General features: G+C 33.6%; 1 protein-coding gene across 3 annotated transcripts in view; it reads left to right on the top strand.

Moving 5' to 3' along the window:
- Window positions 1-399: 399 nt before the first annotated feature.
- LOC138694552 (proteasome adapter and scaffold protein ECM29) overlaps window positions 400-13,971 on the top strand; it is a 97,719-nt gene continuing 84,147 nt past the window's right edge. For 2 of the 3 annotated variants that reach the window (XM_069818406.1, XM_069818405.1), the window contains exons 1-3: window positions 495-605; window positions 6,584-6,714; window positions 12,943-13,059. In XM_069818406.1, coding sequence (XP_069674507.1) covers window positions 569-605; window positions 6,584-6,714; window positions 12,943-13,059 — 285 coding nt within the window. In that variant the 5' untranslated portion in view covers window positions 495-568. Of the gene's footprint in view, window positions 606-6,583; window positions 6,715-12,942; window positions 13,060-13,971 lie in introns of all 3 variants that reach the window. The other variant, XM_069818407.1, reaches the window with a different exon arrangement.

Genomic DNA, 13,971 nt, shown 5'->3' on the forward strand with positions numbered 1-13,971 from the left:
TTCCGCCATAGATAAATAAAGTTCATTGCAATCATATGACATTTTTTGGGAGGAATAGGTTAAAATGTTAATTTGTTAGATATATAAGAAGTTTATGAAAATGAATTTATAAGTAAATAGAAATGCTTGATTGTTTTGAAAGGTATGTTTTTTTTTTTTACTTTCCAATCATGATTGTAATATTTCCTATATTTTTAACATATTCTCATTTGACTTCATTGAATGCAGGTTTATCTAGAGACAGGCAGACTTGTAACATTGTGTTAATGAAGGTGTGAATATTTATCAATTGTAGCTTTTAAGAATTCAGTTGAAGCTACAATATTACTTTGTAATAATAAAAGATGAATAAAGACTTATTGTACAAAATTTTTAATTACATTCATTTTTAAAAAAGCTCTTTTCTTCAACGTGATGTATGCACATATGTTAGCTAGTTTTGAATAATGAAGCTTGGCAAACCTGTTTACTCATCTGTGTCATGACCTGCCGTCAGTTGCCGTCGCCGTAGTGTGAAGATGGCTAATGCTACTGATGAATTGAGTAAGTGATCTTTATTCTATTGCAAATGAGGAAAGGAACGTACAGCAATACTTTGGCTCTGTGTCAGTATGAATCTTTGTTTATAGTTTTGCACAGTTTTTATAGTGCTGGTAATATATTCTGCCGGACGAAGGAAAGATCATAAATGAAGAGTACCGGAACAGTTAATGACTTGTTTTTAAATAAATATTTTATTTACATAATTACATTATTTTGGTGTGAAATTGATTTTGTATAGAAACGATTAATATTCGTTTAATTGTACATAACCAAGTTTCCGGAGATTACTTTGCATTTGAAAAATAATCTCATTTTCTCGGTGTCATTCTTATTTTGATAAATTAGTTACTAAAATATTTGGGCGTTTACATGCTACAGCTGAGCATGTGAATGTGAATCCTATTATGTCAAATGACAGGGCACATTTTCGTTAATAGGTAGAGAAGTTGGACGAGTCTTCCTTACGTACAACGTAGAGGCAAGTTCAAAATATATACACAGAAAGATAGTCTGTGGAATGAGTTAACACGTTACTTTAATGCACACAATTCAGATACTATTGAAGTAGAACTCTGAAAGGAAGGAACATGCTTTTAAATATCAATCTAGTGAATGCGGGTTCCATATCCAGTCATTAAAATGATGTGTTTTGTTGTAAAAACTGAGATGAGGCTAGCTAATAAATTGTCTTATTTTAGGCCTATATTTGGTAATTTTAAAGATACGATGGGAAGGTATGTTATGGAAGAGAGATGGGCCAATGGCGTATTTAAGTTTCTTTATGGATTAGGTGGATTATATGAGGGGATAGCTAAGTGGCTTTAAGCCGAGTTATGAGACAAGGTTGGTTAGTGGGTTAGTTGAGGGGATTATTTAAGTGATATAGGTACTTATTTGTTACCGTACATACTATGTGAATCGATCTTGATGTTATATGATTAGGGAGTCATTAATTGTAAATGTGTAATGTTAGGCCTAATACATAATAGGGAGCATAGAATGTACCAAAGTTTAACACGTGAAAGATGAGTGTGCGTGGGCCGTGCCTGGCACGCTGTAATTACATCTAACATTAAAAACAAAACTATCATTCAATACTCGTCTTTTCCCTCATTGTTTTTGTTTACACGACGCAAACAGTACGTTACAACAATGAAAACCAGTTCTAAAATAAAAAAAGGCACATTTTCTTGAAATACCGTACTGTGAATGTGTGACATGTTCGTGTAAAACGTTTCTATCATGTTCCATGTTAAAAATTTAGTTCACAACAGTAATCTTGGTTTGAATCGTAACTTTGCTCGCATTGTTTTCATATTTGCAATGTGACTCATTGTAGTTTAAAGTAGTGTGTGTATGTGTCCCGAAAAAAAGAAATTCTTTATCAAAACAAGATGGAACAATATTGACAACCTTCGGACACAAAATTATAGAATTGTAGTCTAAAAATTATCGGATTTACCACAAAATTATCGCAAACATATAATAGGTCTATTAATTATGTCATATTATCATAACTTTACACAATACTAAATAAACTTTAAATTCTCGCACAGAAACACCAACGCCAGCTATGAAGAGAATATTGTGATTCACTTCACTTCAGGGTAAACGACACTTCTGCGTACTAAAAAGGCTACTGTGTCCTAATTCAGCATTATAAAGATTCTGGTTAATAACGTAGTGCTTGGTAACAATGAAAGTATTTAGACAATGAAAATTTCATAAAACTTATTGTAAATCTAATAAAGTGAAAAAAATCTAATGTAGTATTATTCAAATCTAATGTAGTAACTTAATGTTCGACATCCGCACTTCATCGAAACGAATGCCGAACTGTGAATATTGTGATTAACTGATTAGGAAACTATGATGCAAGCTTCTTCTGACTGGGGTAGAATCCCTGAGCATCAAGCGGGCTATTATATCTCTCTTGCTGGGAATCTTAACGGAAAGCAGGACAGATTTAAAACATTTACCCAGAGAGTATGAAAAGAATACAATAAACTCAAATGTGTCTCATTAATGTGATAATTTTTTCCTATGGATAGCAAAGAGGAATGATATGATTAACTCTTAGAAGCCGGAAGACTTATACCACTATTGCACGCAAATGTCCAACTCTTAACCAGGGGTTCGTATACCTGCAAAATCGGGTAAATTCGTGTTGGCTTCGTTAGCCGAGCGGTTTAAGGCGCATAAGATATGTCTGGCCGGCATATTGTGCCTAAGATCGCAGGTTCGCGTACCGGCCACTGCCGTCAATTGAGCCTGTGGTAAAGGATGGGGAGTGCCCATGTAAAACAATCAGTGTAATGGTACGCATGGAAGCTGATGGGGTTTCAGTAGACTACAGTTGAAATGATTTTGCTCCTTTTTTAAGAAGGAGAAAAAAAATTACAAAAAAAAATTATTGTTTTAATCAAGTGCAATGTCCTTAATGCTATATAAAATTAAAGATGATCAACGTATATATATATATATATAAAACATACAATTTGTAACATATCACGTCATTACCATAATACTAGCTGGTCACTATAATGGACACACGCCTCCTAATGGTTAACAAAAATTATCGCATTATCATACTAGTGTTATCGCATATCGCATCAATGTTGAAAATGTAGCATAATACGATACGGTAATTTATCGCATGGTTGGCAACACTGATATGGAAGTTAGACGAGGGAGGTGGACCAAGTAGGAAGGACTTTGAAATAACTACCCGTTTGTGAATAGAAGGGTCTCTTGAATGCAGGAGGCTCTAAAGAAGAAATAATAACTTTCAAGATGAGCAGTTGGCTATATTTCCCACTAATACATTTTATATACTCTTCTCATCTCCAAATCGGCAATCTGCCTTAGCAGAAAACTTTGCCGAACAAGTTTTGAAAGACAAAACCTTGAAATTTGAAACCTATTGGTATAAGGAATATGTTTGATTCCATATTGAACCTGCTAATCTGGTAATGGGAGTACTTTGTTTTTATTGCAGTGCTTTTCTAAAAACAATACACAACTATTGTCTTTTTTTAAATTGAAGGACACCTTTACTATTGACGGTTTTTCCAATTTGAAGAAATTTCCGAGAAATTTCACATCAAAGAAAATTTAGTGTCATAAAATGGCAGTTTTAATACTGTAGTACTTGAACAGCGTTCAAAAATTCAATTTGAAAACAACTAATTTTCACAAGAACGATAAAGAACACAAAACTAAAGCAAAAAACTGTCTGATAAAAGTCGTAGGTAGTTTTCAGACTTCGCCAAATAAGATCTAGACCTCAGAGGTCACTCTTCCGACTCTGTTTAATCTCGAGTTACTTAACTGTGATGTGAAGTGATCCTGACCTAAACCTACGGATACCAAGATGTAGAGAAAACTTTTTTGAGGATAAAATTTAAAATGGAACACTTGGTTTAATATCAAATGATACTGTGAGTCAAATATGCAATCATATAGCCTTTATTATTATGTGCACAGGATCCTCACTTATTTTCTGTAAAATGTGTTGGCAAAGGGGAGAGGAACAGCTTAGTTCATAGTAAAGTAAAGTAAAGGAATTCAGGTCATAATTTTGAAGAAACGACCACTGGCATTTTTTGTGTGAAATACATTGTATAAATTGAGTAATTCAAGTTATGGTACTTGTATTACATTTCTAACTGCAAGAAATTATTTACAATAATCCCACGAGCTAAGGGTGTTATTGTACCTAGCTTTTACTAGGAAGTCTGATCCAGACAGGAATATTGAGAGGATAAAGCTTTTGTGTTCAACAAGATAAATCGTGTTGGCCAAATAAACGAAATAATAGATATACCAGTATCAGGTCAACTAAATCAAATCAGATTTGTAATAGATCTAATTTTGTAAATGGTATGTCTGAGGTAATATTAATGTTTTTGGTATTTTAGAAGCACTTTTGGAAGAAATGTGCGAGCTAGAAGAAAACAGTCAAGGAGGAGAGCTACTAAAATGATTTGAATCAGGTTCAACATATATGATGACGTAGTTAGAAATGCTGAACAGGACACTTCAGAGTCGCATACAAACTGCTTCTCAACTGATGTCTGCTATGAAAATGATTTGCAACTGCATGAGTGCTGTAGAAATTAAGAAATCTTCGAAAGCATTCTTGAAGAAGCTATACAAATCATAGGAAATTGGTCTTACTGGAATATTGCTATCAAGAAAATATCAGTGTACAACAAGGTTTGTAGATGTGACAGATTCTGGATTCTGCTGTAATTTACTACAGACTGGAGTAGATTAGGATTTACTCAGAACTTCTCAGTATGGACGAAAGATTTGTGCAGGAAGAATTTTGAAAACTGTATATACTGTAGATGTCCTTATTAGGAGACTGAATTGGGATAGTCTCGAGCCAGTAACCTGAAATTGAAATGGCATCAGAAGTCAAACTGTGTTCAAATATATCTCAGTACAGTACATAAAATGAAATCGACTCTAACTACCCCTCTTCATGTTATCGCATATGTAGGCTATATATGAGCTCAGTTCAGCTCACCCATATTCAATTGAAAAATGTGTGTTTATTGTGGAGAAGTATGTCTGCACATTTCCCTTCATGTTGGTTCATGAGCAATATGAAGAAAAAATATACTAGTGCCAGCGTTCTACAAAGACAGTAGTCTAGAACTTAGTGAAGAAATGGCATCTAACTTGTTCTTTAATGAGCATAAAGAGAGTGAAACAACTTGTACACAGACCAGAAGCTGTCACTGACTTCGTGAATTAAATTGAAAAGAACCCCAACAAGTCAACATGGAGCAGACAGGCATTACTTGTAGGTCAATTCGGCACATAGGTACTGCGTGATTTGAAACTGAAGCCTTATGATGTGAATGTTGTTCATAAAATAGAAGAGGGAAATCTTGTCCGGTAGTGTCAGTGGATCGTAAGAGATAGCTTCAGAAGGATTGTTTGATTCATTGTTAATTCTCAGAATACATAACACTGAGCTGCTAAAAAAACATGTTGCACCAAAAATCACTGCATGTTTGTTCTGGGATGTCAGGGCAATTGATCATTGGACCCATTTTTTCAAGGAGAATGTGGATACACATGTTTATGAATAGATGCACGAAGAGTCTGTAAGACAGTGGACTCTACAAGAATTCACTCATTTTTTCTTTCAACAAGATGGTACGACTTATCACACCTCTCATAATCTACTTCCACGAATTCATAGTCAGGAAAAAGTCAATAGGGATCTGTGATCACCCTGTTCTCCCAGTTTGTCATCGTGTGACGTGTACCTCTGGGACTTGCTGAAAGGGAGAAATCTACTGCAACAACTGTTGAATGCTGGAAGGGTTGAAAACTAACATAGCCTACATAAGAAACTTACCACATTAAAATAGCTGACAAATTTCCAGAACATTCTTCAGAATATTGAAAAATGCATCGATGCTGGTGACAGCTGTTGCCAACATATAAGTAGAAAGGTAAAAATTAAGATAAACTTGTACCAGGAGTGTAACTGAAATGTTTAGTACATTATTACCAAATAAAACTATTACCATATGCCAAGTTTTGCGGTTGGGGCTGGTTTTATATGCGCCACTGTGAATCAGTATTATATGTATCAGAGATGTAATTGGCTACCTCTTAAAAGTGTCCTAAAATATCTGAAAAATATTTCTAGATTTAAATAGCATAGCTGTTCTTCTAGGACTATCAGTAACCATCTTTGTGAACATTGTGTATAAAACCGTTTTTTTATTCTCGCAATTTGCTCTTCATTAGATTCTTTAAGTTGTATATAGACAAGAGTTGTTGGATGCAGATTTTTTGTGTATCATTTGGTTTTACTAGCCATTTTCGTTCAATTATTTTTTCATTTTTTTTTTTCCATATTATATCCTCTTATTGTTTCCAAATAACTTCCAGATATATTTCTAAACTTTAGACCTTGTGTACGAAGGCAGTAATGTCAGTCACCTTACTCGCAATGCAGTTTTGGTATATACTTTTTTGTTTCATGTAAGAATGTTGACTTTTTAAATTCCAGCCCTGTTGGAACGCGTGTTTCTTCGTATTGGATCTGCAGAATCAGATGAGCAATTGCAAAGTGCAGTATCAAAGTTTCTTCCACCAGTGCTGCTGAAGTTATCAAGCCAACAAGATGGCGTGAGGAAAAAGGTATGTTAAATTTATTTAATATATGTGTTATGTGGTAGGCTATATATTTCGTCACAGCATTTCATACATGTAATGGTGGACCTCACATTTTCACGTAAATTTATTTAAATACATAGATTGTGCTGTAGCAGACGTATCCAGTAATGGAACTTGTCAGGTATTATATAAGATTTAGCCAGAACGGTGGCTAGGAGGAGGGGGAGGAGGAGTAGTAGCTCACTGAATTTTGCCTCCATCTTCTTTCACCAGTTCTGCATCCAATCAAAGCTGCTCTTCCGTTTCTTCACTGTCCATGAGACTAGGACTAATGAGGTGTGGATAATATAGAAGATGATCTAAGTTTTGCTATGTCAGTGTGGGCAGTGCCACTGAAGTTTTTGTAAATGATTCTGATCATGTGCGTAATGCATCAGAAGTTGATGTGACAACAGTGCACAGGGAAATATAATAAACAGGTGACCAGATTTTGAAAATAAAAAAAATGGGAAATCCTTATGCAGTGTTAAATGAAATTACCCGTACTTTAATTCATATGTTAGGGAAAAAACTCAAGGATAGGAACAGTTTTCAGTTGTTTATGATTGAAGGAATCGATCATCACAGAGATGGGCTAACTACTTCTAGTGCCTTCACAATGGCTTTCATTGCAAAATGGATCACATTTAGTACGATTGCAGGTAAAGCTGCTTCTATTAAAAACTTACTGACAGTGGAAGAAGTGCAGTCCATCGAACGAAAACTGCAGTTATGATTGATGGTATTACAGTAGAACCTCTATTATCCGTGGCAATGAAGGGGGTGGACTGGACCGTTAATCGAAAAAATCGGATAATCCGTACCATAAAATATTTTCATATATCAATACTACAGTCTCATATCTTCCTCCATAGTGCTGTGTTTAGCATGCTAGATAGTGGATCAGAAGTTCACTATTTTAATTCTGGTTGTCAACGACGGATTTATAAGGGCCGAGGAAATTCCTTACGATGGTTGTTTGCAGAAGAATAGGAGGGCTCCTGTTATACAGTAGATCTACATACAGTATGTTATACACTTTATCATTATTTTTCATTAAATGGCGCATAGTTGTAACGCCAATCACGTATTCTGATGCGAAATGAGCCCCAGTTTCTCTTTTCCCAAACCTCTCAATTATTTGCATTTTTATTTCGACACTTAGCAAAACACTTTTGATATCCGTGGAAGATATTTTCCATAGGAGTTATAAAGTACGTGCATTCGGACAGTAGAACAAGGACTGAATGCTGCACAGGTTTGCTATATAACTATTGTGTGGAAGTTCTTGGGACTATTTTTTTGAATAGTGACTATTTTACAAGTTGGGAAAAACACCTTCAAGTAACTGTTCTTATTGCCTGCAGTAGTACTATGTAAAAGTAAAGGCTTGTAATAAAACACTCTAGAGAAAATAGGTACTAATATAAGGTATAGTACTAAGTTTTGTACATATTTATTTCCGCTTTAAAGAAAGAAAGAAAAGAGCAACAGAAAGACAGTCGGATAATCTGCTGATCGGTTAATAGGGTGACGGATAATCGAGGTTCTACTGTATAAGTAAAAGTACCTTCTCCTACAAATTTTGATTCTTTTCTCGCTACCATTGGAGTGGAAAAAGATTTTAAATTCATATTCGAAATTGTTTGTGTCCTGCAAGTCTAGTTGCAAGTAATGATTTTGAAGGAAATTTACAATCTTAATGACTTATGTTATTTATTTATTTGTAAATTTCATTAAAAATCATTGATTAATTGGTAAAAGTTGTTATTTTATTAGATGATAGATGATTAAATAGATTATGCTGCTTTTTGTTGATGTAGTCATTGATATCTGCTCTTCCACCGTGTGATATTGAAAATGTCGAGTTATAATGTGTATGCTCTACATTGTCTTTCTATTTTAATTTCTGAATGTACAGAAATCTTGTGGAAGTTTGTAATTCAGTGATCACTTTCTTTGTGGCATATTAATGAAAACTCATAGTTATTATACTCACAAATTAATATACTATAAACAAGAAGCACATACTACCAAGACAAAGCACCAAATGACCAAACTGGAAACTGTTTGCAAACTTTGTTGTTTACATTCTCATCACTATGATTGTTGGAGGTAAGACAGCCATCATTTTTAGTTTGAATGTCTTATTAATGAAGAAAACATTGACATTTTGGAGAAGGTTGGTATACATTCAAATCCGGCACTACTCCAACTGCACTTATATGAGAGAGTGATAAATTAAAAAATTGAGACATTTTTGCATCCCGAGAAAATTTTTGGAAGCGTTTTGTGAAATCGATATGGAGTCAACATGCTCCATAATGTCCTTTGATTGATTGATTGATTGATTGAGTGATTGATTGATTGAGTGATTGATTGATTAATTAATTAAGAGAGAGAGAGAGAAAGTGTGTGTGTGTGTGTGTGCATGTGTGTGTGTGTGTCTCTCTCTCTCTCTCTCTCTTAAAAAGGGAATATGTTGGGAGTTTTGTTACAAGACACTAATAGGTCTACTTTTTAACATTACTTCTTGTAAATAAAGTAGAAAATTATAAATTATTACAATACACATCTAGCTCTTCTATGTAAATCTGTGCAGAATTACATTTATCAACTTAAGCTGTAAAAATTGTAAATGGAATCTAATCTTTTCTGTCTACTGTCACTTCTGTCTTGTCTTGGCTGTTAATCTTATTTTTAGGATTATAGTAAACATTGAATAATAGTTAAAGTTAATGAACTTTAAACAGTAATATCATTTGTAACATGATGAAAGAAATTAATTGCTGTTAAATGCGTGAAAGTAGTCTATGTGTAATCTTTGTGACACATTTTTTTATTATTTGAGTAATGTCACTGTGTGAACATAACTGAGTAACCATGTGACGTAGGTGCACTCTTGGTTCTATGAAGAGGATGCTGAGTAAAAGACACTCAAATGTAATTTCCAGAGAAATAGTCATTAGATCATCACCTCAAACATTTAGCAAGTACATTTGGAGGTTACATTTTATCTCCAGAAATGCTAAAATTTTACAGATTTTTTAAATTGCAGTGAAGACATTGTAAAATGTACGACTTAACTTTATAGACATTTTCCTTTTGATGAACATTGTAGTACTGCAATTATTATTTCGTTAGGAAATGTCTCTTGTGACATGTTCCGTAAGAGTATACATGCACACGCACACAGGGTGTAACAGGACCTTACCGACAAATTTTGAAGAATGATAGGTCACACATAGAGGATAATTTTTTGTTAAAATTATATTCGAGAGATATATATATACACATACATACAGACACGTACACACAGGGTGTAACAGGACCTTACCAACAAATTTTAAGGAATGATAGGTCACACATAGAGGATAATTTTTTGTTAAAAAAGAACATAATTATATTCGATGACAAGTCCTTCATAAGTTATGCGTACTTTTAGAACAGCATTCTTCATTGCATATGTTGCATAAGTCTGCACCTTCAATCCTCATCGTCTGAGTTACACTGTTGTATTGCTCTGTTTGGTGTATTGCCAACCTGTCTTAACATCCTGTCTTCTGTGTAGTGCACCTTATCATCCAGCAAATCCAACACAACCCTGCCATGCTTGAGAGAGTTTAGACAATCAATGCTGTGAAAGCGCCAAACATGTTAATGAAGTATAGGACATGCAATTTGAACAGCTAATTGTAAATTGTTAAAACCTGTATAGAGAATTTGTGGGGGGGGGGGGAAACCGTAAAATTTGACTTTTGGTGTGCATAACTCCTTAAGACTATGTCATCGAGCATGTGTTCCTGAACAGAAAATGTTCCTCTTTTTGTGACCTATCATTCATTGCGACTTCCAAAACAGAAAAAGTGTATTGGATTAATATAATGTATTCTGCCCTTTGTGTAATGGTTGCTGTACTGTTCTTGCCCCTGAACCTGAGATCATTATTTCTAACACAAGAGAAATTTATTTTTCTAGGGGGAAAGTAAAGTTGGAGGTCTTTTTGTCACATTTTTTGGTATATAAAAGGATCTTGCGTCTTAAGTGAAATTCTCAAAATGACAATTCTATCATTCATGTACAGTTCAAGAAAAGAAATAATTTATGAAGTGCTTGATTAGATTCGTAAGAAAGTGCCCTGTAGTTAATGTGTCTCACATGAACATAATTCAGACAGTGAAGAAAGTTTGACAAACATAAATTTTTTTAACAAAACGGAACTGAAGAAGGAAACAGTTTTAAGTGTCAAAGGGTTTGATGACAGTGTTGTTTGATTAGTGCTAAAAGAATTGCGGGTCTAACATTTTTAATGTCACAGCAAAGGCGAAAACCTCGTAGATCATACTTTCGGAAACCAACAGATGAAAATATTTTAAAATATAATAGTGCAGGTACGCATGCTGCTAATTTTTCCATGCATGTGTCAGAATCTTTATTCTGTGATTGGATAATAAGGTGTAGCCTAATTTGTAGGCATTGAGGTACCATGGTCTTTACCCATGTGCTCTTTTACCTGTGATCTTATAAACAAGACCTTAACCCCTTCAGACCTGAATTTATATTTAAAAAAAAATTGAAAAAAAAAAAAAAACTGGCCTCACAATCATTCTGGGGATCCAAAATTCCCAAATCAAGTCTTCACAGAAAATCAAAATTTGGGGACAGTTTTGACCCCTGGGGCCCCAAAATTTTAAATTTTATTTTTAATTCAGTTATAAAAAGTTTCAAAAATAATATTCTCCATTTCTATCACATTGAATTTTTGAAAATATTTACAAGTATCGAAGACATTCCAAAAAAGAAAAAAAGAAACAATGTGCACTATTATGTACACCAGGCCTCAAGGGGTTAATACCCGCACACTGTGGACTCTGGAAGACAATGTTACAAACAATCGCTGATGTCATTTGATGACTCATTTTCTTACTGCAATGTCACCATTAGCTCACCATCAAGAATGATTCATATCTGATCATAGTGGGACCAATTGTCAAGTGAAGATCCTATGTTAGTATAAGTACTACTTATACTTTTATTAAATTTGATGACCTTTCAATTTCAATTTTCAAAAATATCATAATCACCTGTGTAAATTTGAGTATTATTGTTTTTGTGGGATTTTTCTAGTCATGACATTCTGTAAGTTTGAAAGATAGGCTTGACATGTCTTCATATTTATTTATTTCTGGAAATTGGTTTCGTTGCTTCATTACCTTGAATTTGGTTTTGTTATGTCATTAGTGATTTCCAAAATTACAGAAAACTTAACCTTATAATTTTTCTTCAAATATTTTTTCTTCTTTTATTACCATTTTACCATTTACCATAATCAGGAACATTAAATATAAATGAAGTATCATCCTGGATGAATAACAAATGGAATACATTTATAATTGGATAATGTGATAAAAAAAATCAAAACCAATCAAATGTACCTGTACTTTTCCAAAAGCTCATAGATAAGGTGCAAAACAAGAAATATGGCTGCTACAAGAACTGAAGATGAAGTGGATAAGCAAAGAAGTGGGCCAGAATAAAATTTAAGTTGAGTTCGATAGATAAGGATGAGCAAAGTGGAGGACTGAGGAAATAGTAAAGAGGGAGGAAGGAACAGGAAGAAGATATGCACTAAGTGGATAGTAGGATATTAAGTTTTCTTGTGCTAGCATCCGACTGCACTGAGATAATCACAATGTAAATGTTGTTTCTAACAAAAAATTGGACAATGAATTAGATTTCAGTTTGAAACTAGATTGTTCTAACAGAGGTCCTTTGTGAACGTTTGCTTCCTCCATACCATAATTTTCTGGAGACAGATAATTAATTGCACATTCGCAGTTTCTTAATTTATTGCATATATATAAAGAACATGTGCTGTCTTTCACAACTCTTCAGAAATTTGTCACTGAGTTACCTTATTAGCATCAAGTTCATTTAAAAGTATTCTTAGCCTTAGTAATTGTGCTAGAACCGAGATATTAAAGCATTAAGTAAATAAAAGAATAAAACTAAGGAAATAGAAACAATGAAAGTAAGGAAATTAATGGAAATAAATGGATGAGAATAAATAAATATCTGTGAAAATATTTCCTAATAGATGAGAACACGGGTGAACCATCTATTGTTAAGTACATCTGTTTCAATACTATTAGACAAATTTGGTGGGAAGACAATTCCTGTTTCCTTTACAAAAATATATTTTTATTTTCCCAGGTTATGGAACTTCTTGTCCATATCAATAAGCGAATCAAGAGCCGTCCTTTGGTGCAGTTGCCAGTGGAAGCTTTGCTTCTTCAATATCAGGATCCATCAGCAAGTTCTTTTGTTACTGTAAGTTTATATTTTAATTTAAAATAGAATCGATTATGTTTTCTAATTCACATGGTGCAGTTTTAAGTAATGTGACAATGTTATATATGGAACTTACGACGTCTTATTTTTGGACAGTGATCCATCACTTCATGAGTGTATATTGCTATGTCAGTTTGGTACATTTTACATTTCGTATCTTTTACTAACTTACATAATGTGATGCAGCAAAAAATAATTTTCAAAATTCTCATGGAAATACAAGTTTTCTGCATCTGTGGTACAACCTTTTCTTCAGAGCTTATCAGATTTTATTCATGATGAGTAGTATCTACAAGGCCCTTCATTTGGAAAGTATGATCCTGAAATATCATAGTTCATACTCGTATAAAATAACATTATTTGAAGCTTTTAAGCAAATTTCTCAAAATGGTTTACCCAAAATGTTGTCTAATGATTTTATTTTAAAATTCTTTCCGGATGTAAAAGTAGTATTGTCACATGAATCTGTATAGGCCATATGCCCCCTAAAATGTTTGAATCATAATACTGATAATGGTGTTTTACAGCAACTACTAATAGAAGACATTTTACAGTTCTTAATTTCTCCATCAGCGAACTTGTATGTAGGTAAGAGAGTTGCTACTGAGGAAGGAAATGTGACAAGTCGGATGAATGAAAACATAGCGGGTATCGAAGATTATTCTGATTTTACAAAGGATATGAATATTGAAATTATTGATAATTTATTTGACAAATTCTTACTTAAAAGAGGGATTATATTTGAGTTACTGTGTCACCATGTATTCTTGTATTGTTTGTATAGAGATAATACTATACAGCTTTTAATTTTCAAATAAAAAGTTTTACAATACTTTACATTACAAATCTTTAAGCAAGTTCCGCCATCTTAGAAATCATGTCATAATCTAA

This window comes from Periplaneta americana, chromosome 2 (assembly GCF_040183065.1).
Source record: "Periplaneta americana isolate PAMFEO1 chromosome 2, P.americana_PAMFEO1_priV1, whole genome shotgun sequence".
In the NCBI taxonomy this organism is placed as follows: Eukaryota; Metazoa; Arthropoda; class Insecta; order Blattodea; family Blattidae; genus Periplaneta; species Periplaneta americana.